Genomic DNA, 26,841 nt, shown 5'->3' on the forward strand with positions numbered 1-26,841 from the left:
AGGCGGCCAAAACTCTAGACGCGTTTTGAGCTCCAGAGTCGCTAAACAGACCTCGAACCGAACGTGTGACCCCACCAATAGATTCCTCGTTCGGAGAGCAATCCATTGGTGGGGTCACACGTTCGGTTCGAGTCCCATTTAGCGACTCTGGAGCTCAAAACGCGTCTAGAGTTTTGGCCGCCTCCACCGGCCCACTGTGCGACGGGTCCCGAGCGGCGGGCCCCGCAGGTTTCTCTCTTTGATCCGCGCCGGGCCGTGCCATGAGTGCAAGAGAGAGACGCCTCCATTTTGGAATGAGCGTCTTAGCTAGCGTAGGGGACCCTCTTCTCCTCCCCCCCCCTCTCTTTTTCTCTCTCTCTCTCTCTCTCTCTCTCTCTCTCTCTCTCTCTCTCTCTCTCTCTCTCCCTCCCCCCTCCTCCTTATCCTCCTGGCCTCGCGCTTGTCTCGCGGCGCAGCAGGCACGCGTCCACACGCGTCCACTGCTAAGCCTCAGGCATTCGTTCCTCTTCGTGATGCTCTTCCATGGTCTTGCGTTTCAGGTTACAGATTTACCATGCTAGATAGTGATTGTTCAAGTAGGGCAGCAGGGATGCAAAAAAGAAAAAGACACTTGAAATTTGCTGGAATCTGGTTTTGGTTCTGGAAAACTGGTGGAGGCGTCGGCGGGCACGAGAAGGTCCTGGGTTCGACTCCCCGCCGAATCCGTCTTTTGCCGCCGGTGCTACCGCGGGTGCTACGCACTGGACGGCGCCGTGAAGGTAGGCCACCCATTCGACATGTCACAGCGCGGTGATGAAATAAATACATAAATAAACACATACTGGCTGCGGCGCCACACATATATTGGCGATTTCCAATCTTAGAGCGGTGGTACCCGATCTGAAAAGTAGCTAGGATTCTAGGATGGGTGAGATCCTAGGCGAGTCAATCCTTTCCCCAATTTACTTTTCGGATACGGTACCATCATTCTAAGATAAAGCGGGCCGGTTGTCAGTGTCTCGGTGGCTCAGACGGTAGAGGTGTTGGCCACCACGAGATGGCCGTGGGTTCGAATCCCAGGCGGGTTCATCTTTTCCCGAATTCAGTTCTCAGATCCGTTACCATCACTCTAAGATTGGGTGGTCTCACCATCAGTGTCTCAGTGGCTCGGATGGCAGAGGCGGTGGCTTCCACGAGAAGACCCAGGGTTCGAATCCCGGGATAACTGAATATTTTCCTGCATTTACCTCTCAGATCCGGTACCATCACTCTAAGATTGGACGTGCCCGTACGGTAAGTGTCGCCGTAGCGTAGTGGGCAGGGCGGCGGCACGACAGTTCTCTGAGGCCCTGGTTCGCCACCAGGTCGGTTCGTCTGGGAGTATTCCCGGGACTGAATTTCCATATACCCTTTATGATGCCTCTACTCCACCCTCCCTCCGGGGAGGGGGGGTAGGGGGGGTGGGGACCCGATGAGGGGAACTCTTTTGCCTTTTCAGGAGGGGAAAAACGCGAGTTTGCTTTTCTTATAGCCAGCATGCCTCTTTATTTTTCAACAGGGCGCGGTGACGTGTCAGATGGGTGGCCTACCCTCACGGCGCCGTTCAGTGCGTAGCGGCGTGTGCAAAATGTTATTGCGGCTGGGATTCGAACCCAGGACTCTCTCGTGATGGCCACCGCCTCTACCATCCGAGCCACCGAGACACTGATGCCTCATCTGCCCAATCTTAGAGTGATGGTAGCGGATTTGAGAACTGAATTAGGGAAAAGATGAACCCGCCTGGGATTCGAACCCACGACACGTGGTGGCCAACACCTGTACCGTCTGGGCCACCAAGCCACTGCTGATGGGTCTGCCCAATCTTAGAGTGGTGGTAACGGATCTCAGAACTGAATTCGGGAAAAGATGAACCCGCCCGGGATTCGAACCCAGACCTCTCTCGTGACGGCCACCGCCTATACCATCCGAGCCACCGAGACACTGGTGGGCAACCTGCCCAATCTTAGACTGATGGTATCGGATTTGAGAACTGAATTAAGGAAAAGTTATTCCGCCTGCGATTTGAACCCACGACTTTGTGGCCAACATTTGATGGCCAACACCTCTACCGTCTGAGCCACCAAGCCATCACTGCTAAAACTGAAGCGTAACTCTATGCTTGAGTCAAACATAAAGTTACGCTTGAAGACGTTACGCTTGAAATCAAGCATAGGCTAGAAATTTCCCCATGCATTTAGATAGGGAAAATCTTGGCGGATGAGCCTGTTACGCTTGATTTCAAGCGTAAACTGATTACGCTTGAAAACAGTGGGTTATACTACGCTTTAGTTTTACCAGTGATTGCTAACACGTCCGCCCAATCTTTCCACCTGGGATTCGAACCCAGGCTGTTCCCGCGGCAGACATCTCCTCAACCAACCAAGCCACCGGAACTCTGGCGACCTCTGCGCTGTAACTTAGACAGATAACACCGGATTGGAGTCGTGAAATTAGGAATTATCTGCTGAGTGTTTGAATCCACTTCCTTTTCAGCGACGCAGTCGCCTTACCCGAGCCACCCTGACTCCGAACTGATTCTGATGTTTGTGGTTGAGCGTGCGCCCGAAAGGTAGGCAACCCATCGTCTACAGCCTTTCCTCGCACCAGAAATTAACTTCCGTCATTGGCGGTGCCATATTGAAAACCAAACAGAATGTGTAAAAGGTGATTGAGCAGCGGTCATCTGTTTCTTAGACCCGTAGCAGAGTTCTGTATCAGTGTTTTAGACGGCGTTGGTCGACCACTTTGGTTAGAAAAAAGCCAAGTGTGTTGTAACGTTCGGGACCAGATATTTTAAATGCCCTTAATTGGAGTATGTGATGCTGGAGCAGAAAAAGAAACAAGCAAACGCATTGTAGGATTTCAGGATTGGAAAACCCATTTAAAATCTAAACATATTTTATTACAGATTTATTTCACAGCCGTGTGCTAATTCTTCCATCTTCTGTTTATCACCTAACCCGATTTCAGTTCCATGTAGAACTAACAGCACATTCAATGACAATTGGTTAAAAAAATTAAAATGTAATAAGCTGGTCTGAGATGGCAGTTGATGGGCGTCCCAGCTATGTGACGTCAATTTCACTTCGTTACAGCCTGTTTTCTCCTAGGAAACGGTATCAGTACTAACATTTTTCGCTGAACTTTAAAAAATACATTTTAGCAGGTTTTGTTAAGGGGAGGTTCTGGTGAAAATGCTATTTTCTTCTATATAGGTCCCACTGTGAAAATTTGTTAAAAATTTGATGTCTTATCAAGTATTTATTAAAAATTTTTATTGGGGAGGCACATTCTATGCCCTGAACCCAGTCGCAGAGCCTTTTTCTCCCATTTAGGCTATAACTTTAAAAATCTTCTTGCGCATGCTATTTTGTCGTAAAAGGTTGGCTTAGACATTTTTCACTTCTTCGATTCATTTTTTAAAAATGCCGGCATGCACATCTCAAAATGTCAATTGCATTTTTATTCGCAAGCTTTCTAACCAAGCATTTCACTGTAATTGATCAAAAATGTACAAAATAGACAAATTTTAGGGACTTTTCAGCTTTAAAAGCTAATAACTAATAATATAATGGAAGTTTTGAGCTCTGCATGCCGGAATCTTTTGAAAATGAGTCGAAGAAGTGAAAAATGTCAAGGTCAACCTTTTACGACAAATTAGTATGCGCAAGGAGATTTTTTAAGATACAGCCAAAATAGGCTCAAAAAGACAATTCGACTGGGTTTACAGCCTGGCATGTGCCTTCAAAAGTCAAATTTTAGTCTCCTAAATGAAAAATTTTATATTCCGAACAAATTATGACTGTAGGATCCATTTGGAAAATGGCAAGATTTTCACCAGAACCTCCCCTTAAGCCGCTGCTGACCGCTGCGTCAGGAGGTTAGTTTGACCAACATTTTGATATCTTTGACAGGGTTGAACCTTTCAACGCGTGAACTTTGTAAAGCCCAAGACCAATTCGAATCGGCAGTACCGACTCGATGTGCATTCTACATAAATAAAGAAGAAATCACTCCGCTATCATGTCGCGAATTGATCACATGAGTGCCCATTAAAATATTAAACATATTAACATAATAAATTGTGCAAGAAAATGTGCCTTACGCTATGTATAATCTACGAGCATAGCACCAAAAGTTTTATTAGTGTATACAAAAATAGGAAGAGGATCATGGACGGCTCAGAACTGCTCAGAATCAGATTAAAGGAAAGGAACAATGGATTGGTTACAATTGCTTAGCAATCGAGTAGGCAAGAACTCAGACATGATGCATGGTTTTCCGTAAAAAGAAAGAAACGAAAAAGAGGAGAGGTTCAACCCAAAATCGTCCACTTGACGTGCTCGGTTTAAAATCTATTTCCAGCATTCCTTGTCAATTTCCTTCTTACAGGACCTGTGATTGTCCAAACCGTCTTTACACCAATAGCAAACTACGCAGTGGCGCGTTTAATTCAGATTTGTACTATTGTGTCTATTGTCTAGTTGTGCTAGGCGCGTTGGGCAGCGTTTGGTTGCATCGTATAAAGCACATGTGATCGGCCACCTCGCACCCTGAGATTTCTTTGCGCTATCGTTGCTCAATACGCTCAACGCATTCACAAATTTGTTCTCTCTTTATGACTAAATATTCATTGACGTTAACGTCATTTTCATCACTTTTAAAACGCTGACAGTCATCTCAAATTGATAACATTTCCACTATAACTGCAATACTTATTCCAAAGGCGTGACAACAATGACATGAATTGGTTTGTTTGATGACATTCTAGTCAAGAATATAAGCCTTGAAATCGTCATGACGTGACAGCCGAAATTTTCTCAGGGTGGAAGTTACCGAGTTAAGCAAAAGTCGTGCACACTGTGAGAAAAAGGTACGGAAAAAGTACGGAACATGTCTGGTCAATAATTTGCCTGGACCGTCCGTACTTGCCAACTACGGAACTTCCGTACCTTTTTCCCGTACCCGTTTACATGGTTTCAAATGGAGCAAGTACGGACGTTCCGTACTTTTCTCCGTACTTCCGTACCATATTTTTCTGTACCGTCTCCGTAAAAAAAGTACGGAATTTTTAACAGTGTACTAGCGAGATCATACAAAGTAGACGACATCGGGCGCACTAGAGTCCCGCCACTGCTGCTGCTGTTGCCAGCGATCCTGCTGGATCCTCTGCTGCCTTTGCCACTCCTGCAGCCGTGCCTGGTACTCCTCCCAGTCCCGCTGCTGCCCGGCCCAGTCTTGTTGCTGTCGCTGTTTCTGCCGTTCTTCCCACATTTGCTGCTGAAGCTGCTCTTGCTGAAGCTGCTCTTGCTGAAGCTGCTCTTGCTGAAGCTGCTCTTTCTGAAGCTGCTCTTGCTGAAGCTGCTCTTGCTGAAGCTGCTCTTGCTGAAGCTGCTCTTTCTGAAGCTGCTCTTTCTGAAGCTGCTCTCGCCGAAGCTGCTCTTGACTCTGTTGCTGCTCCTCTTGTCGCTTTAATTGGTCCTGCCAAATAGAAAGGTTAAAGTACTTCGAAAACGACTCTTGTAGGGAAAAAAGTAGTGGGCCAGAACACCGGCGCGGCGGCCAAAACTCTGGACGCGTCATGAGCTGCAGAATCGCTGAACAGGACTCGAACCGAGCGTGTGAGCCCACCAATGGATTCCTTGTTCGGAGAGCAATCCATTGGTGGGGTCACGCGTTCGGTTCCAGTCCATTTAGCGACTCTAGAGCTCAAAACGCGTCCGGGATTTTGAAAGCTTCCACCGGTTTTCTGGCCGATTGTGCGGGGGGAGGGAGATACCCAATAAAATGGGGAAAGAACGTGGTTGGATCCGTCCTTACGGTTGCATATTTGTCAAATAAATCAGTCAGAAACATTACTGTTAAAAACGATACAGCTTTTATTTACAAAGAAACATGTTCAATTGCGACAGATAAAATTGCAACAAGTATTAATGAAGCCATGTTTCGAAATGGAGGCATGTCAAAGATCATGAAAAGCGCTAGTGTAATGACTTGTAAAAATAAAGATTGGCACCTCAGCATGACGGGTCCGTGGCAATCACTACATAAAACGTAGTTCTGGGATCTGTCTTTCACTTGTGAAGGCACAAAATCACATAGTGTCTCACGCCGTTGGACTTTTTTCACCTTGTGCGTTACTAAAACTTAAGTTCGGGAGTTCCCGATCAGTCAAAAACATATTCAATGGCAAGCAACAGCTTTTATGGACTTTTTCCCGAGCTGGTTTCTTTCCTACTGGTAAAACTAAAGCGTAGTATACTCAGTTTTTAAGTGAAATCAGTTAATGCTTCTTGAAATCGAGCGTAAATTTTAAATGTCTTTACGAAGAAATTTACGATAGGGAATGGCGCAAGCATAACACAAAGGCAGCTTTTCCTCGCATAACGAAGTTTTTTTGTATCTTTCAATGGAAATACTGAACTGAATTGTATTTATGAAAGGATAATATTGTTTTGTGCTATGCTTGCGCTGAATTAACTGCAAGACAGCTGAATTTTCATTGTAAGACATTTAGAGTACAACATCATCCGCTCAGATTTCCCCTCTCCAAATACATAAGGATTTCAAGCGTCACATATTCTAGCATAACCAGGCGATCCTTAACTTACCCCATAAGGGGCACGATATCTTAAATATTAAAGTTTCAATTCGTGACTTTTAAAGCTTTAGAAACGGTACTCATTGTTCCATCTTCAGGAATTTAATCGTGCAATCTTTTGGAGCGATTTGTAACAATCCTTACTTTAAACCCATCACTAACGTTGTCTTAAGGTAAGTTAATTCGTTATGAGTTCTGACAAGGAGAAACAACTCCAAAAGATTTGCACACCAAATTAATTGAAAATCATGAGCTTAACTCAAGTTTCTTGAAAATTCATCAATTTAAAGGCAAGGAAATTTTTCAGAATTTAGTGAAAACTCACCTTGAAATTCGTGGAAATTTGGTAGCAATTCATTTAAATTCATCAAACATTCAGGTGAAGTCAAAAAATGTGTTCTCCGAAATTCAAAGTTTTTTTTGTTTTTTTTTTTTTCATCCTTGTGTTGTGATAGGTCAAGGATTACTGAGCATGAGGTTGACCCAAACACACGTTTTAGTTTCACCAGTGCACGGAAAGCCTATTCCCAAACCTGTTGCTGCCGCCGCTTGTCTTGCTCCCGCCGGTCCGGCTGCTGCTGCTGCCGCTGGTACTCCCACTCCTGCTGCTGCTGCTCGAGGCCCTGCTGCTCCTCCTCCTCGTCGGGCTGCTCCTGGCGCTTGTGCTTCTGCTGCCACTGCTTGGGCGGCCCGCTGGCGGGCGGGTCGTCCTGGGGCTGCTGCTGCTCGCGCCAGGCCTGCCGGTCCGGGATGCGGTTGGCGCTCACGCCCAGCGGCATGGGCAGCTTGATGATGTCCGTCTCGGTGCCGAAGACCGTCACGTTGCGCGCCGCCAGCACACCGTGTCCTTGAACCGCACCACCACGTCCTGGACGAACATGTTGGGCCGCAGGAACGAGCGGAGCGTGCGCACGTGCGACGGCGGCCGCCGGTCGAACGGGAAGCCGATGGGCCGCTTGTCCGGGTAGCGGCCCTCGAACACGCCGCACAGGCTGTGGGCCTTGTTGCACGAGCCCTGCAGGGTCTGCTCCACCTGGCGTCGGACAAACGGCAGCGGTTAGCGGAAATCACTGTCGATTTCAGTGAACAAATTCAATGAATTTCGGACAAGTGTCGATGAATTTCGGACAAGTGTCGATGAATTTCGGACAAGTGTCGATGAATTTCAGTCGAATTTCGATGAATTTCAGACAAATGTCGATGAATTTCAGTCAAATTTCGATGAATTTCAGTCGAATTTCGATGAATTTCAGTCGAATTTCGATGAGTTTTAGTCGAATGAACCCCACTCGTGTTAATTTTACCAGCATGTCAGAAACATGTCTGAAATCCTCAAGGATGAAAATTCGCACACCTCTGAAAGCTGAGAGTCTGAAAACTTTTTCTTATGTTGGTGGCACATTCGGTTCGAGTGCCACTTATAGCGACTCTGGAGCTCAAACCTCGTCTACTATTTTGGCCGCCTCCACCGGTCTTCTGACCCACTGTGCAGGTCTAATAAACGCGCATCGATTGTGCACTGTTTGAAAGCGAATCGGAGATTCCACCCACCTTGTCCTGCGCGTAGTCGCTGACCATGACGAAGAGGCTGTACTTGACGCCGTCGGTGTCCCCCTTGGGCAGCAGCAGGTGCTGGGGCAGGCCGCAGCCGCAGAAGGTGAACTCGTCGCGCCGCTTGCCCGCGTGCCCGGGCCGGTTGGCGTCCAGGTTGCGGAAGGTGCGCTCGAAGGGGATCGTCAGGGACGAGTCGATGGACCGACGCCGCACCACGTTCATGCCCGGCTTCACTGGAATACGGGGAAGAGCGGTCAGGCACATAGAATGAAATGCCCTAACACTCACTGCCCTAACCGTACGAAGCATTTTGAGCATATACATAATTCGAACTAGTAAGTGAGTAAGTAAAGTAAGTAAAGTGATTAAAGTAAGTAAAGTTAGTAAAGTGAGTAAAGCGAGTAAAGTAAGTAAAGTGAGTAAAGTGAGTAAAGTAAGTAAAGTGAGTAAAGTGAGTAAAGTAAGTAAAGTAAGTAAGTAAGTAAGTATACTTTGTTTGTTATACGAGACGAAGTATTTTCTTTGTAAGCTTCTGTGTGCTCAAAATACTTTGTAATAACAAACTGCATTTCTTTGTAAGGCCTAAAATAGTTTGTAAGGTTTTATCAGTCCTGGTTAAGGAAATGCATAAAAACTATGCCCAAGGACATTAACGGTCTTAGAGGGTGTAATAACTCGCGTAATAGGGTTACGCTTTTGGAAGGGCATTAAAATTTTGCCATCGTAAGATTTCGAGGGAATGTCATCATTAAAATGATATTTAAATTAAGATGGACTGAGATTGTCCAGGTTTTCAGAGTGTGTTTTTCAATAGCTTTCAATAGACTCGTTTTCCTCCAGCGACCGACAGACAAAACGTAATACTGTTCAACTATCGGTTTCACACAATCAGCAGCACTTACACTTGACGACAAACTTGTCCATTTCGATCATGAAGTGGCGTTGGTCGTTGAAAGCCATGGTTTTGCCGTGCTCGTCGACGTCGGGCGCCAGGAAGATTCGGACGTAGCCTTCCTTGCGGAAGTTGCCTCTGTTGTCAATCTGTGAGAAGGATGCGTGAGAATAAATCAACACTGATGAAACAAAGGCAATTAAACAATGCCCTCCACTGGTAAAACAAAGGCATCTAAACCATGCCCTGCCGCTCTCACTGGCAAAACAAAGACTTAAAAACTACACCCTTCAAGGCAAACAGTCTTTCACGCGCCTTAAGGGCAACGATTCACGCCCATGAAGGCCGTTGTCACGCACCCAGAATATGGGCTAAAAAGTAATGAACAGAGCCATAGTATGCATGCTGAAGCCTTTCTGAATCCAAAAATGTCAATATCATCAAAATCGGTCGATTAGTTCCCGAGTTATGGATTGTCCTTCCAGAAGGACATTGTGACTTGCTGGAAAGCAAGGTCCTGAGGTCAAACTGACAATAGTGCCACTCTGATATGGTATTCTGGTGTTTCGGGGTCATCCTCCGCCGTGCAAGTCTATTTGACCCATGCAAGACAGTATCGGGTGTAATTAGTCTGTATGAAGCATGTACCAAAAAGTCACTTTTCGGATGAACATGGAAAATCATTCATTTGCTGGAATTTTTGGAATGTGTGACTTGTAAGTGTCTTCAAAAGTGGCCGACGCATCAATTCAAACCAATTTTTAAAAAAATTCATCCTTTGGAACGCCAAAAGTGGAAACCTTGTTTTTCAGCAAGTCACAATGTCCTTCTGGAAGGACAATCCATGACTCGGAAACTAATCGACCAAAAAGCATTGCGTGTTCTTCCGTTTGATCCAACTATAGTTTGTTTGTTTCACCCACAAGAGAAAACAAAAGAAGCCTCTGAAGAAACGCTAAGTCACAGTGTCCTATAGGAATGACAGTAAAAACAAAACTATCACACAGCGGAAACTATTCAAGTTTTCTCGTATCTTGGACCACTACTTGAAAGAGTGACGCTTTGACTACAAATTCTGACACTTTCCATTCAAGAATATACTCACTGCCCCGAATGGCAGGCCCACAAACATTACTCGGCACTCAGCTGCCCGGGAGGGCGATGACCGGCTCTAGGCATCGCCCCCCAACGGACTCGCGCTAAGCATTTCCGGTCTGGAAATTTCAAATTGCACTCAGGACACCCGGGGCTTGCGTTTCAGACCAACATTGATGGGGAAACAGTGGTTTGAATGGGTTTTAGGGGCAATAATAGGGAACGTCCTTCTGGAAGGACACAGTGACTTAAAGGGTTAATGTCCTTAAGGACGTAGTTCATATGCCTTCGTTTTACTAGAAAAAACGTGGAACATCGCTCGAAATTCCGAAAACGGACGGGAATCTTACCTGGATGTTGTAGGAAAACTCTTGGTGCTGCAGGTGGATCAGACGCGCGTACACAGGCTGCCGAGGCGAAAAGTCCAGGCCGCGGGACAGCATCAGGTCGCTAGCCTGGAAGACATCCAACACGTGCATAAGACGGCGTTGGAAATTGCGTTAGGATGAGGTTCTTCTTGATCCAAGTAGAATGTACTTTAGTATTGGCTGAAGCATGCTTTACTTTGAACAATTGAACTCAGACCGTTCCAAATCCCCGTTTCACTGTCTCACTCACAGTGGGCCAGAAGACTGGTAGAGGTGACCAAAGCACAGTCACATTTCGAGCCCCAAAGTCGCTAAATGGGGTACACCGAACGTGTGATCCCACCAAGTGATTGCTCTCCGAACGAGAAATCCATTGGTGGTGTCACACGTTTGGTTCTAGTCCTGTTTAGCGACTCTGGAGATCAAAATGCGAGGTCCACGAACATTGAACCAAAGCCTCACATCAGCGTTCATCCAATTTGTGCACTTCCAGTGGATGAAGAGGCATGAAACAATTACCTGCCAGTAGGTCGACAGCAGATTTGGTTCTTTGGAGTTTTCCGAGAAAACGTCGACTCCGCGGATGAATATGTCATCGAAGCCGAGCTGAAAAATAGTGAAAACAATTAATCTCGGCATTTTGTGGCTTGCAAATGTTTGAAGATATATTTTAACCATTTCCTGTTCGGTCCCAAGAGACGAACAGTAGGCAGGCCAGAAGGAGGCGGTCAAAATTCTAGACGCGTTTTTAACTCCAGAGCCGCTTAATGAGACTATCGGAACGTGCGGCCCCACTTAAAGAGCAATCCATTGGTGGGGCCGCAACTTCGGTTTGAGTTCCATTTAGCGACTCTGAAGCGCAAAACAAGTCTAAAATTTGGTCCCCCTCCGCCGGTCTAGAAGACAGTGTGACGGTTACCTCGCGCTGGGAATAGCTGGGCAGGGTGTCCTTGTACTTGTACATGATGTCCTGGATGTACGTGTGCCAGCGGTAGAAGACGGGGTCCCTGAGCGACACGGCAGCGTCTCCCATCACGCCAAAGGACTCGAGGTATCGGTTCTCCGGGTCGGCTGCCAGAGAGATAAGGATATGGCCCTGCAAAGGACAAACAACCAGAGTTATTACAGTAACACTGGCACGGTCGGTCACGCCACAGTCGTTGCATGGCAGTCCTAACGGAGTGGCCAATGTAATTCAATCACGTGACTGTGACATCACACGGTCCTTTTGGAGGGTGTGGCCTACAGTTGAAAGCCCACAATGGAAAGTGGAAGGGAAATTATTTTGGAACTGGTACGTTATTTCGTCTCAAGATTAATAGCAGGGCTCCTTTTTCTTCTTTTCCTTTTAAGCACGAGCAATACGTACCAAATTTGTCAGTTCTCCATACAATTTCTCGTTCGGAGACAGCGAGGTCGATTCGATCGTGTTGGCCAGCAACTCCGCGCCTCCTTCCTCCGTCAAGGGAATGATGCCACCCGTCGACTGCAAATATTGATATTACGGTTAAATAGAAGTTTGGGAGGGAAACGGTGGTCGAATGGTGAAACCTACACCAAAATGGCACTCCATCAACTTACGTTCGACAAATATCCCATGGCTATCGCATCGTAAATGCGGGCAGTCCAGCGTTCCAAATCCTCTATATCAATTTTCATGCCATCTCGATTGAGGTCCTGAAACGAAAAAAAGTGCCACAAGGTTCAGTGGCATGACAGTAGACGAGTCACAACGCATGCTGTTAGATCGATTAGCTCACAGTTTGAGGCGCGCCCCACGCGTGCAACACGACAACAACAACAATTGGTGCTTTTCAGCCACGTTGAATTTAAGTCGCCACATCGCAGGCACTTTCCCTACAAAGTTGCGTGCAGCTACTGCTCGAAAAATTAAAACCAAGTTCAAAGAAACCCACGAAACCAACCTGCAGGCGAGTGTTGGGCGGACGGCCGGGCCAGACGCGGGACGCTACCAAGGTATCAAGTTTAGGGTAGTATCCTTCTTTGATAGGCTCACGCAGCACAAGCTTCTTCACTCGGGGTAAATGGTTGCTCAGTCTCTCGACGTTGTATCTGAAATGGGCAGTGAAGGGTTTATAACCCAACGCACACAAGTGGCACAACCTTTACTTATACTTCAACGGATGATTTTACGGATTCAGCTGGATTGTTGATTGTTGGGAGAGCAAATGAAAATTTATTGACAGATGACTTTTACAAACCATCTGTTGGCGCTACCAAAAGAAAACACGTTGAAGCAATAAAATCACATTGATAAGAAATTCTCGTAACATATGGTAGTTGAACCAACAAGTTATTTGTTTCCCACACAAATTTTCTTTGGTTGCAAGACGCTTAAAACCTTACAAAGAATTCTGAGCAAGGGGAAGGTACAATCTATTCAGTATGTAATACGAAGAAATAGTTCGTAAATTACGAAGGATTTTCTTAGCAAGCTTTACGTATGCTCAAACTACTGCTTTTTTTTTTAAATCAAGCAACTTTACTTCGTTAGGATTGAATAGTTTGTAACGTTTTCAGAGTGAACGGAATCTTCAAATTAGCTTTTCTGCTTCTGTATTTGAGTAAGCAACGGACGTCCCAAGCTTTTTTTTTCGTTTTTCCCCACTCGACTCTTCTGCTTATTGTCCGTACCAGATTTCCGGTAATAAATTAATTTATTTGACAGTGTAGACCACCGACCTTGCAATGAGCTGGCCGTGCATGTAGAAGAGCAGCTCGCCGCGGCGGTCCATCTTCCTCATCTCGGGCGGGCTGAGGTACTTGTAGTAGAAGTAGTGCCAGTGCATGTGGAACAGGTTCAGACCCACGTCTTCGCGGTGGTAGGCCACGCGGTGCTCCTCGTCCAGGTCGCTGGCAGTGTACTCCAGCGGGATCTCCAGCGGCACCTGCGAACCGGAAAGAAATTCCATGGAAGTTTCAGGGGAGAACTTGAAAGAGTAACCAAGGCACAGTGGGCCAGAAGACCGGTGGAGGCAGCCACAACTCTAGACGCGTTTTGAGCTCCAGAGTCGCTAAATGGGACTCGAACCGAACGTGTGGCCCCACCAATGGATTCCTCGTTTGAAGAGCAATCCATTGGTGGGGTCACACGTTCGGTTCGAGCCCCATTTAGCGACTCTGGAGCTCGCCTCGAGAGTTTTGGCCACCTTTGGCCACTGGTACTTACATGGTGCTCAGCCGCTGCCGCTCGAATCTCCTCGTCTTGAATCTTGTCTGCCATCCAGCGGGAAAAGGTCGACACGTTGGTAAAGGCAGCGTAGGTACGCAGTTCGGGCATCCCGACCGACACCACACCCTGCAAGAACCACCTGCAAAACAGTGGCAAACGCATCAGCATGACAATTTATCCATTTTGTCATCTTATTCTGGTTGATCAATTCATATTTCATTTTGGTTGGGATGCATGCAACTTCGTATTTCCAGTGCCACCACACTGCTTAATCCAAGTGTCAACTGAGGGTGGTCCACGCTTCTTGGATTTGTAATGCATACTCCCAATGGATTTTCCTCACACTTTGAAAGCGAAGCACTTCACTGAAAATCAAATAGTGATACATCTCACTCTCTTAGGGGTGAGACATAACTGTCTCACCGAAAAAGGGTGATACTAAAATGTATCATTGATAAACTGGTCGTACACGCACGTATCACCGAAAAAAAGGTCGTACACGAATGTATCACCGGAAAAAAGGTCGTACACAAATGTATCACCGAAAAAAGGGTGATACTTCCCCAGGAAAACAAGGGCTAATCTCGCTGATGTCTCACCTTTTTTCGGTGATACATTTGTGCACGACCTTTTTTTCGGTGATACATGCACGGTCAAAACGAAACCTGGGATTCCCAGGAGCCCTATGTTATAATGTATAGGAGTTTCCAGGAGATTCCTGGGATTCCCAGGAAGCGTTTTTACCGTGTGCGTGTACGACCATTTTTTCGGTGATACATTCGTGTACGACCTGTTTTTCGGTGATATATTTTGTATCGCCGAAAATTGGTGAGATGTCTCACCGTTTGAATTACAGTGTTGACTCGCTCGAGGACTCGCTTCTTACCTGCGCTGTTTGTTGGGGAAGACGAGTCCACCGCCACTGTCTCCGTGCGCAACTGTGGTCCCTGCGAAGTTATCAAAGCACTAGACATAATATATTGTGACAAGTGCATCGTGCACATTCGCACAATCAATGTACTATACAAAATTTCACAGTGGGTCACCCCTCGGACTGACCGTTGATGACGCCGGCGCAGAATCGGTCGTTGGACATGACGTAGGGCACCAGCCTGGAGGGGATCGTCTCGATGCACTTGTCCTTGGGCACGAAGGGCAGCTCGGCCGCGTGCAGCGTGCGGCTCACGGGGGCGTTGAGGAAGCCGCCCCAGCCTATCACCTACACAGTAAATGTCTCACGGTGAAAGGCTGCACCAACATAATATGGTGGTGATTTTCTCCATAATACCAACGAAATTCGTCAAAATCTCTATAAGGTACAGTGAATTCTCAATGGTATGTTACGAAGTCAGCTGCACCACCATTTTCACCATAATATGGAGAATCTTCACTGTACAACATTTAGAGTGTACGCAATCCAGTTGCCGTTAAACATAAAGAATCAAAGTGACGTTAAACATGGAAAGAATCAAGTTGTCTTTAATCATGAAGAATCAAATTGTCTGCGTTTTGTGCTTTAGAGTCGCTAAATGGGACTCGAACCGAACTTGGGACCCCACCAATGGATTGCTCTCCGGACGAGGAATCCACTGGTGAGGTCACACGCTCGGTTCGAGTCCTGTTTAGCGACTCTGGTGCTCAAAACGCGTCTAGAGTTTCGGCCACCGGCGTCGGTCTTCTGGCCCACTGCGCACTTGGTACACGATAAAAAACCCCTGGAAATTGCCTATGTCTTTGCCATAGGCTGTGCACTTGGTACACGGTAAAAACGGTTCCTGTTTTCCCGGGAACCCCCTGGAAATTGCCCATGTCTTTACCATAGGCTTCCTGGGAAAAGCAGGTACCGTTTTTACCGTGTAGTTCTCGATTCTGTACTTACCGCACCCACGTCGCCGCTGCGAAGCTTCTCCTGGTGGCCCCAGTCCACACACGCGGGCAGCGTGGACGCCGTCAGCGTCACCGGCCTCGTCAGCTCCACGAGCGCGAGGTCGCGGACGAAGTTGAGTCGCGAGCCGCCGTAGCCGTTGATGTGGATGTGGAGCACCTGGCAGAGCGAAACGCCGTCAATTCACTGTCCTACACTCTAAATTTCTTACTGTTAGTTTGGCAGATGTGTACGAAGAAATGAGTGCAAACATAGCACAAATAAATTAGTTTATGTTGCGAATCTTCTTTTTGGATTTTCGGCTCTTTTTTGAAAAGTACAAATAAAGAGCTTAACATTACGAAGTAAAAAAAACAATAATGTTTGCAGAAAATTCTTCGTATTGTATAGAAATGGAGTTCGTTTTTACCGTAAGCCATTTACAGTGCGACTCATGCGCTGCGTGTTTGTACATTTACTGTGGCACTCCAAGACTTGACTTCAGTTTAAGAATTTTACAGAAATATTTTTGCAGTAGAGTTTTGTTTTTGTACTGCAAAGAAAAGTTTCCTCGAATCAAACTTTTTTGTTTTACAAGAAAAAATGTTCTTGATTTAAGATTTTCTTTTTGGTACGAAGAAAAATCTTCTCAAGTCATTTTGCTTTCATTTTTCGCAGCGGAATAATGAAAGAACAAAACATCTGAATAGCGGAACAAGACAGAACTCAAACAACGAAAGTGCAGAGGTTCAATTAGAATGGAAACATAGCTGGGTGCGCAAACATTACACTTTTGCAATTAACGTCATTTCTGCATCTCGCAATCGGCTGGAGTTAGAAAAGGTATTCACGTGAATCACCCCATCCTAAATTGAATTTAAGGTGGGGTCATCTTTATGCAACTTTTACATCTCAAGCCGATACGTACCTAGAGGATACAGAAAAAACCCTTGGAGTTTTGCAATTATAATTGCAATAGTTTTCGCGCGCTAGTGATCCTGGACAGGATTGTTGGGCTACTTGCATCTCGTCTTTGGGCTGACTCCTCCGGGGCGTTCCATTCCCGGTTCAGCTTGCCCACGGCGGCAGCGAAGTCTTCCGAAGGCCTCATCGCAACGTCCGTGGATTTCGATGTGAAGCAGTGGGCAGCTGAAGACAAACAAGTGACGTGTAAGCAATTTTCACATCACTAATAAGAATGAATTCAGGAAGTCACTGAGGAAAAGTCACTTGGGAAATTGACTGAGTGACAAATCCTAGGTCATGTGAGCGTACATGTGGGTATTCTATTGTTTTTTAGAGTGATCAAATTTTTCTGAATGGTATTCCTTCAGTGGGCCACTTACCCGACACGAAGAATTTGGTCGTGACGAGCGTGCCGCCGCAAACCTGCGCGATGCCGCCCTTAAACTTCTTGTCGTAGACGGCCACGTGCCACGGGTACTCGATGGGGGAGTTGACGGGTTTGCCGTCGACGATGAGCGTTTCACCGTTGCCGACCAGGCGACCGCACTCTGCAAAAGAGGTGTCAGCAAGGTCACGTGTACACCGTTATTCATAAGGAGTCCCCCACACTCTTAAAAACCTGCTAAACATTTTCTTCATAAATACAAAGAAAATGAAGGCATTGAATGATTGCTTCGTATTAGGAAGGAATGCTTCGTATTACGAAGGATTTTGCTTCATAATACGAAGCGTTTCTTCTACAATGCCTTCATTTTCTTCGTATCACGAATCGATTCTTCGTTGAGTTTTCACTGTGCACTCAAAGTTTTGCAGTACACAGATTCTTAGGAATTGTTAAATAGTGTGCTGACAGTTTGTTTTCGTCAGTTATTTTGCAAAGGATAAAAGCCATAAGTGCTTTAAATAATACTAAGTATTGTCCTGGTCTAAACTCATACGTACTTAATGAAAAAAAAATGCAAAGTCAATAACCTTACAGCAAATCCGGTGGTAAGTTTACTTGCCACAAATTTGGCAAGCCGTTTTGAATGCCAAAATTTGGCAAGCTTGGCCCGGAAATACCCACCAGCTTGCCAAAATTTGGCGAGCTAATAAAGATTTTCGACCAAAGCTTGCCAAATTTTGGCATTCAAAACGGCTTGCCAAATTTGTGGCAAGTAAACTTACCACCGGATTTGCAGTGCTGAGAGTGTAATTTTTAATCACTTTCCTTGTACGAGCTAGACTTAAACTGCGCATATCTTACCAGGGACACAGGTGAACGGCAGTGGGGCCCAGTTGCCATTCTCTCGACACATGGAGGACTCCATGCCGTTGTCGTCCACGTCCAAGCTGATCCGAGTATCCGAAGCAGCCGAGGCGGCCGATGCGGCGGACGCTGCGGCCTGCAACATCCCATTGCAAATAAGACGCGGATCCAGAGCACAGTGGGCCAGAACACCGGCGCCGGTGGCCAAAACTGTGCACGCGTTTTGAGCTCCAGAGTCGCTAAATGGGACTCGAACCGAACGTGTGACCCCACCAATGCACTGCTGGTAAAACTAAGGCGTACTATTACGCCCTTCGTGAAGCGTACAGCCAGTACGCCCTTCTTCAAGCGTACAACAGTTCATGCGCTCCTTCACTGACAAAAATTTTGTCGTAACTTAGCAAAACATTTATCGCTAATTTTTTTAGCGACAAGATTTGTTGTGGAACGAATAGCTTGTTTAACCAAACTCGTACTGGAACTAAAGGATAATTTCACAACGACTAACTTGTAATAACACATTAGCAGTCTACTTTCAAATACAAGTCGTTGACCAACAACAAATGATGTTGGTCAACGACAAGTGTTGTAAGTCGAAAAAGATTTTGTAATGTCTGGGACAAGTATTCATGGAGTACTTTTGTGGCTAAATTTATTTTGCCTAGATCTTTTTTAAATAAAAGTAATGTTGCTATGACTAAAGAAGGCCAATAGTTGATAATTCATAATTTGCTTTAATTGAGCAGATAATTGCAAAAGATTTTGTTTCCATACAAATAGTATCGTTAAGGATGATAACAAGAATTTTGTTCTTCAACGACAAATTGTCGCTTACAAGATTCAACGACATTTCTTTCGCTTTGGTTCATGATAAAATTCTTTGTTTTGGAACGACTAAATTTTCACTCATCTGATTGTTTCTATACAACCATTTTTTAACAGTGTTTCTTCCTATCTAAATGCATGAATGAAGCGTACAACTACGGTTTAGTTTTGCCAGTGTGGATTTCTCGTTCTAAGAGAAACCTACACAGAAAATTCAGTCAATTTTTTGCCCGGATTCTCCGTAGCCCTCTTATCAATACCCTCCGTTAGGATCTTACAGTCTGACCACACAGTCTTCTCCGTAAGGCCTGGAAGACTGTCAGGTCCTCCGGAGAATGCTGTAAGGTCCAACGGAGAAAATTGACAAGGGGGCTACGGAGAACTACCACAAGCTGTTTACAGAATTTTCCGTAGCTTTTCGCCACAGTGTTCAGATTTTTTAACAGAGTACTCACCGCTCGCACGGACAGGGGCAGCCGGTAGAGCGGCTTGCAGGAGAAGAAGGCCCTGGTGCCGGGGGCGCACGAGGCGTTGCACGCCACTGGCCGGCCCATGACCCAGCGGCACTCTGCGTCCACCGTCTTGAAGCTCAGCGGCGGGCAGTTGGCTGTAGGGGAAAAGAACCACTTGTTAGAAGTCATCATCACAGAAACTCCGCACAGTGGGCCAGAAGACCGGTGGAGGCGGCCGAAAGTCTACACGCGTTTTGAGCTCCAGAGTCGATAAAGGACTCGAAACGAACATGTGACCCCACCAATGGTTCCCTCGTGTATTAATTCTATATGAAAATATGGAAAGGCTGACATACGCTTAAGTGGCAACACGTAGAGCCGCGTAGAGCGCCAAGCGCCTATCAGTGTGGTCTAGCCTCTAATGGTAACGGTAATGGAGGATAGGCAACCATGACGCATCCACTCATGCGTGCCTTGCGGGCTAGCCTATGCGGCGGCGCGCAGGCGCTCCACCGCCGCGCCGGCACAGCGCGCCACAAGACCGGCGGAGGCGGCCTAAACTCTGGACGCGTTTTGAGCTCCAGAGTCGCTTAATAGGATTCGAACCGAACGTGTGACCCCACCAAAGGATTGCTCCCCGAACGAGGTGCTCAAAATGTTTACATTTCACTTGAATTTTGGATGAGTTAGTTTTGATAATTTGCTGTCAAATATCGACGTGTTTTCAGACGAATTTCGAAGAACTTCAAAGAGTGTGTTTGGAGGTCCGTGCATTTTGGACAGGTCGTTTCGACTCAAATTTAAGAGTGTTCGTAAATTTCGAATTGCAAATTTTTATTACATGTTTCCCTTCTTAAAGGACAGCTGCTCAGCCAGCATCACAATTATGAGTTTGTCCAAATTTTGAACGAGTCCTTTGTTCAAATGAACTTTTCGTACAAATTTGTACGGAATTTTCCACGTTAATTAAAAAACTTCTGAATTTTTTTGAACGAAAATGGTACGCAAAGTTCATTGCCTCCAAAACCTGTAACATTCCGTATTGTACATAACATTTGGTGTGTCGTGCGCGGCGTAATTTGCTGCCCAGTTGGCACGACGCCCGCCTCCAGAGGGAGAAAGGCCGGCACAGTGGGCGAGACAGACCGGTGGAGGCGGCAAAAATTCTAGACGCGTTTTGAGCTCCAGAGTCGCTAAACAGGACTCGAACCTTACGTGTGACCCCACCAATGGATTGCTCTCCGAACGAGGAATCCATAGGTGGGGTCACACGTTCGGTCCGAGTCCCATTTAGCGACTCTGGAGCTCAAAACGCGTCCGGAGGTTTAAACCGCCAGCGCCGGTCTTCTGGCCCCCTGCGGCCCGGCAGCCGAAGAGGCACCGACCGGCCACAACGGACGATAACAATCCTGCCTGGACAACAATGCTATTAGCGCTGGACGATGCAGCGACCCAAGGCGGGTAATGACAGTAATCGGTGGCAGCGACCCTCGCCTTGCCGTGCCGTGCCCTGCCGTGTCGTGCCGTGCCAAGCTGTGCCCTGCCGCGCCGCCGTAATGATGTTTTGTTTCCAACTTCGGCGACGCATTTGCACGCGGAATTTGGCAAATTTGGCAAAGCCACCTTCCCTCTCAGCTTCCCAGAACGGTACGGATGTTAAAATGAGGGTTCCGGAGGGTTAATGTTAAGAAACAGAATCCTTTGCATTTTCGTTGTGAGCTGTTGGTTTGGTGAAATTCTTACGAACAAGAAACGACAGTGAAGGACTTAGCAAATGCTAAGAAATTATTGGGGTCTCAAAGTAACGCATGTTCGGAGCCAATATTGTGTTCCTTTCGTCCCAAATTGATGTGTGGTCGAATTATTATTATTGTTATTGTAACGCGCTTGGCACAACAGCGATTGGCACAGTACTTTTGCAAGAAGTCACGAGAAATCAGACGAATGTGTTTTGGTTACCGGTTTCGGCTGGACAACGAGGCACAGAGGGCCAGGAGACCGGTGGAGGCGGTAAAACCCCCGGTCTTCTGGTCCACTGTGCGAGTGCATAGTCATGGTTTACCAAAATATTGCAATTTAAAAAAAAAACAACAACAAAATTTTAATCAATTCTGTGAAATTTATAACGTAACCTTCAGTAAAAAAAAGAAACTGCCAACGGTGCATTTTGCGGATATACTGCGACAAAATTCGACAAGGCTTGAAAACTCTTGGCCACCCGAAAAAATTTGCAATGTCAATTTGTTAGTAAGACAGTTGCGAAAAACAGTGCGAACCACGACGCCACAAGGAATGTGGTACAGCTGACGTCACTAGTCTCTTTGAACTAGAAAAACAAACTAAACGCCTTGGGAAGAGGCTCCGAAATTAGAGCGGGACAGCGTCGCTTTGTTGCGTGAGAACATCCGCTTTCATACGAAAAGAATATCAGTCCGTATCTAGTGCATTTGGTTTTTAAAATTTTATGTCAGATTCGGTGACTATTTCTCCTTGGAGGAACTCCACAGAAATTTCAACCTAATACGTACTTGTCTCGTAAACGTTTAAACATGCATCGCAGTTATTTTGAACAGTTCAGTAAATTAATTGTGTATGGAAATGAGACAGTTTTCTCATTGGTACGTCTGACGTCAGTGTCCCTAGCGGGGCACTCCTTCCCAGTGCGGCTGCGTATTTCTTCAGGTTGATTCCGAACCGTGCTTTCGTCGCTCTGTCTCTCTCGCACTCATGGGCCGTACCGCAAAGGTGCGAGAGAGACCGAGCGAAAAACGAACTGTTCGGAGTCGCGCCTCCTGCATTCCCACGCCGTACAGTGGGCCAGAAGACCGGTGGAGGCGGCCAAAACTCCAGACGGTAATCCAGTTTCAGAGCAACTTATGTTAAAAGAATAAAGGTTTTTATTTGTAGCATTTTATTGTTTATTTTTTATTTTATGATATCGTGTCATAACGTTAATTAGCTGTAACTATTAGCACATGTACCAATATTAAATGTTCGGAACCATAACGATTATTAACGTTAATTCAGTGGAAGCCATTTCCTGTGCCGGCCGTGCCTCGCGACATGAGACGGGGGGTTTCTTTGTGCCTAGGACCCATGCAGTCTCAGTCGGACACACTGTTGTTGTGTGCCTGACAAGCACACTGTTCAGGACAGCGTGCCATGCACAATTGCGTTTGCAAAGTGCGGGGTGGCAATTATATTCTCTATTTTAACTGTAGCAATTAACGTTATTTGCGTGCCACGAAATCCACGAATGATTTTAGTTAAAATAGTTAACGTTATTTGCTTACCACGAATTTTATGTTTAAGTCCACAATTGTTATGTGCACATTAACGTTATAAAATATTAACGTTATTTCTTCATAACTGTTATAGCACTTAACAATAATGTTTGAAGACGTGGTTTTTTCGGTATAACCTATTATCGATAATTCAATAACGTTAATGGCCGCCCCAAAGAATTAACGTTAATAAACTCAACATATAATATTTGTGATATTAACATTAGCTAACAAAATAAAAGTCATAGTAATAACGTTAATTCCTTAGTTAACGTTAAGGTAATGATAATGTAAAGTTTGCACACCCTGCTCTGCAGCTCAAAACGCGTCTGGGATTTTGACCGCCTCCACCGGTCTTCTGGCCCACTGTGTGCCGCTCAAGCCGCATCTACGACTGAGTCAGTGGGGGACCCGGCCGCCACGCCTACGAGCCGCACGTGAGCAAAACAGGTTCGCCAAATTGAGATGTTCCTCACGTGCTGACCTATTCGCGGCGGCCGGGTAATCCACCAATTTCTGTCGCGACTTTCCCGGAGACGTCAGAGCCAAGAGACACGGCTCCTATGAGGCTTGAAAAGTCCCCCCTCTCTCTCCCTCTCTTTCTTTTTCTTTCTCTCTCTTTCTTTCTCTCTCTCTCTGTCTCTGTCTCTCTCTCTCTCTCTCTCTCTCTCTCTCTCTCTCTCTCTCTCTCTCTCTCTCTGTGGTGAAAATGGTTGGATACTTGGGAGGGACCAGAGCGGTGATTAATGACGCCGCTTTTCGTTCTCGCGTAGATACGCAGCTAGCACTGTGCATGAGGTGCACCAAGTCTATCGTTTTCTTCAATACAATCTCAATTTTATGTCCAAATTACTTCATTCGAAAATCCTTGACACATCTCACAAAACGTTATCAAGATGAGTGTTTGAGATGCCCGTGGTGCCTCTTTCCTTAAAAAGATTAATTTTACCATTTTTTTGCAAAGTGACATTTTTTCAGCAGACATTGCACAGAGACGTGACTAATGCGGGAAACCGTTCTCTAAATAATCTGAAAGTGCTCTGATCGCAAATCCAGTGTACACGGCAAATCCAAGGATCGGGGCAGTCTCACACTACATTAGGCGTGAACCAACGTGTCACACGCTCACAAAAATGATCCACTTTTGTCCCACACTTGCAAGTGCGACACACGGTTTGATTCAGTATCACGACACCCACACCATCAAGTGTAATAGGGTACTTCGGAGGAAACCCAGACCGGAAGTAAGTGACAGAACGGGAGAAACAGAAGAGCGTCGCGCGGCTGTGCTGAGCGGTGGTGGGGGTCGAAATCGGCGGAGTGGGGGTGAAGGCGGCGCGCGCATGCTACCCCCACTCCGCCGATTCCGGCCCCCACCACCGCTCAGCACAGCCGCGCGACGCTCTTCTGTTTCTCCCGTTCTGTCACTTACTTCCGGTCTGGGTTTCCTCCGAAGCACCCTATACACCAGAATCGTCGTCAAGGCCTTAAAGCGTGAGATATTTTGGTTCACCCATAACAGTGTGAGACTGTCCTCCTCTCATTCCAGGGACATGACGTCACGTTGAAACAAATGTGCAAGAATGTCACGTTCCTTTGGGCATTGTGTCACGTTCGTTAAGATGTGACTCAGCCATAAATTAGCTTGTTCACATTCAAACGAATGTGACACAATGCTCAAAGGAACGTGCCATTTTGTCGCATTCGTTTCAACGTGATGTCACACGTTTCTGGACTGAGCGTGTTGAATTTGCAGAGTAGATGTTGAAAATTGGAAAACAGACAGAGCAACGGACACGAAAACAAAATACCTCGGCGGTGGCCGAAGAGGGAGAGCATGACTACTTTGACTCCCGAGCGCATGATTGAATAGACGTGAGTCTAGTTCAAATGATTTGACGTCAGAACACCACGCTTGCTTGTTGGTCACGAGCGCCGGCACGTTTCCCAGTGTGCGTCACGTGCGAGCTGGATAATTGCAGTGGCGCCAGCAGATTCTCTGTCTCTCTCACACCCGCACGGACCGCCCCTCAAGTGCGAGAGAGACAGAGCGACGAAACGACTGTTCGGAATCGGTCTGCAGGACGGCTCAAGTCGAGCGGAGACGACGCGGGAGGCCAACACAGGGTAACGCCGGCAAATGCAAAGCAAAGCATGCCAAGTGCGCCCGCGTTAGCCTTGCGAGAGGAACGGGGTTTGGAGGTTTCCGACTTTCTAACGGAATAGTTTCAAACCAGAGGAGAGCGTTTCAATATCCCTTGGATATACTTTTCGTCATGCGCTCAGTTCATTTGGAAGAAATTTAGAACACTACCCCCCCCTCTCCAATCCCCTCACCTGTTTTAAAAAGATGCAGACCAGTAGAACTGCAAGACGTGAACGATGTTGAACTCCCCTCCCCCCTCCCCCGAAAAAAAAGGATGTGAAAAAAAAACTTGACTATCTGAGCTGTCTATGAGAGAAGAGCAGGGTTTTCGACGAAGGTTGTCCAATTCAAATCAAACTTTGGTTGTGGGTTCTCCTCAACCCAAAGACATGTAATTTTCTTGTTCTGTTTTGAAATTTCGATGTATTGTGCTGAAGTATTTGTGCAAATTGTACCCAATCCGCGACCCAATTAATTTACACACTGAGAAAACCCTACAAACTGTTTTGGACCTTACAAAGAAAAGTAGTTTGTATAACAAAGTATTTTGAGCATACATAAGCTTACAAAGAAAACACTTCGTAATTTACAAACTATTACTTCGTATATATAACAAAGCATATCAGTTTGTTATGTATGCTCAAAATACATCGTAAGGTTTTCAGAGTGCATATCCCGGACACGATCCGTTCAAGTCCCACTGACCGACCCTAGAGCTCAAGAACTCTAAACGCGTCTGGAATTTCGGCCGCCTCCACCGGTGTCCCGGCCCACTGGGAAACCCCAGCCCGCTGCGACATTTTCTCCAACATGATCCGGGGTACTCACCGGCAGTGCAGCTTCCAGCCCACAGCAGCACGGCTGCGGCGGCCAAGGCGGCCACGGAGGGAAACGACATGGTGGACTGGACCCGTGCCAACTTGAGCACTGTGCTCCGAATCGAATCACCAAACACAGTTCATGTCTCGGGTGTCTTCAATAGTTGTTGCGGCCGCGTCATCCAATTGTCATTCCCGCGATTGTAACACACTCGATGGCACTCGGACGCACGGTTGCCTCAGCGGCCACAGTCTCAGTCCGCGCCTCACGCCGGCTAGATCGTCCAGCCTCGCCGCCGGCTACTCCGCGTCTGCCGAGGCGGCCAGGACGGTCTGCTTTTGCCGCCAAGGGGACGAACCGGCTTCGCGAGCCGCCGCTCAGATTCCGAGAGCGTCGTTTTCGTCGCTCTGTCCCCCGCGCACCTACACGGCACGCCGCTTGAGGGCGACGGAGACGGAGCGACGAAAACGACTCGCGGAATCAGTCAGAAGGTTCGCACGTGTTTGCGTAGAGAGTACCGCTGTGCATCAATCCGGGAGAGGGGGGCAATGCGTGGATCCTCTGGAAAAAGAGGAGGGGGGGGGGAGCACAGTGGGCCAGAAGACCGGCGGAGGCGGCCAAAACTCCAGACGCGTTTTGAGCTCCGGAGTCGCTAATGGGACTCGGACCGAACGTGTGACCCCCACCATAGGATTCCTCGTTCAAAGAGCAATCCATTGGTGGGGTCACACGTTCGGTTCGGTCCCATTTAGCGACTCTGGAGCTCAAAACGCGTCCGGGATTTTGACCGCGTCCACCGGTCTTCTGGCCCACTGTGAGGAGGTACTCGAGGAGCCGGTCATTTGTGGGATACAAACAACATGTGCGTCCAGCAGCGACTGGTGTAATTTAGCTGCCGACTTTAGTATCAAAACGCTCCCACGGCCTACACTGCCAAGTCAGTTCAGTGCCCGGCGACAGACTTTTCACTTTTCATCGAGAAAACATGCACCTTTCGCGCCGAAGTGGTAGTGGTACACCTTGTTGACACTTTATGACAAAATCGTGGATAATATATTTTCATCAAAGCTCTCGCGTGACAACTATGTCAACAAATGTTTTGAAGACATCCTTGTAAGGAAAGTTGGCCTTGATATTGTCATCAGGTGACAACCAAAATTTTCACCATGCTCTCTACAGAGTTTGCACATGTATACGGTAACAGTGTAAACGGTAGAAGCAATTAACGCCAAGAAACCAGAGACTGGAAGAAATTATGTCAAAAGAATATATTTATTTTTAAATTCCACGCTGCAATTAAAAAAATACATGTATAACGAAGTACACACCTCCTTTTCCACTGAATCTATTTTTAATTATCTAGCCAGATCATCCCGCACAGCAGGCCAACTTGTTTCGTTAGTGGTCGCTTGGCCTTGCGTCGTACAGAAGGCCACGCGGACACGTCCAGTCGCACGGTTAGACGACTTCGACATGTTGATGAGTCATACATCAGAAATACACTTGATGCGACTT

General features: G+C 46.7%; 1 protein-coding gene across 1 annotated transcript; it reads right to left on the reverse strand.

Annotated features, from left to right (window-relative positions):
- Positions 1–3,746: 3,746 nt before the first annotated feature.
- On the reverse strand, positions 3,747–25,661 carry LOC117648162. Its single transcript, XM_034390417.1, is given in 21 exon segments — positions 3,747–5,499; positions 7,153–7,460; positions 7,463–7,652; positions 8,171–8,406; positions 9,076–9,214; positions 10,511–10,615; positions 11,048–11,134; positions 11,448–11,624; positions 11,898–12,014; positions 12,110–12,205; positions 12,454–12,601; positions 13,232–13,437; positions 13,719–13,860; positions 14,608–14,668; positions 14,781–14,940; positions 15,601–15,765; positions 16,610–16,734; positions 16,932–17,099; positions 17,798–17,936; positions 19,081–19,232; positions 25,336–25,661. Coding segments are annotated over 21 exon segments (3,381 nt in total). The 5' UTR covers positions 25,406–25,661; the 3' UTR covers positions 3,747–5,109.
- Positions 25,662–26,841: the final 1,180 nt, after the last annotated feature.

The sequence above is a fragment of the Thrips palmi genome, unplaced genomic scaffold (assembly GCF_012932325.1).
Source record: "Thrips palmi isolate BJ-2018 unplaced genomic scaffold, TpBJ-2018v1 HiC_scaffold_3, whole genome shotgun sequence".
In the NCBI taxonomy this organism is placed as follows: Eukaryota; Metazoa; Arthropoda; class Insecta; order Thysanoptera; family Thripidae; genus Thrips; species Thrips palmi.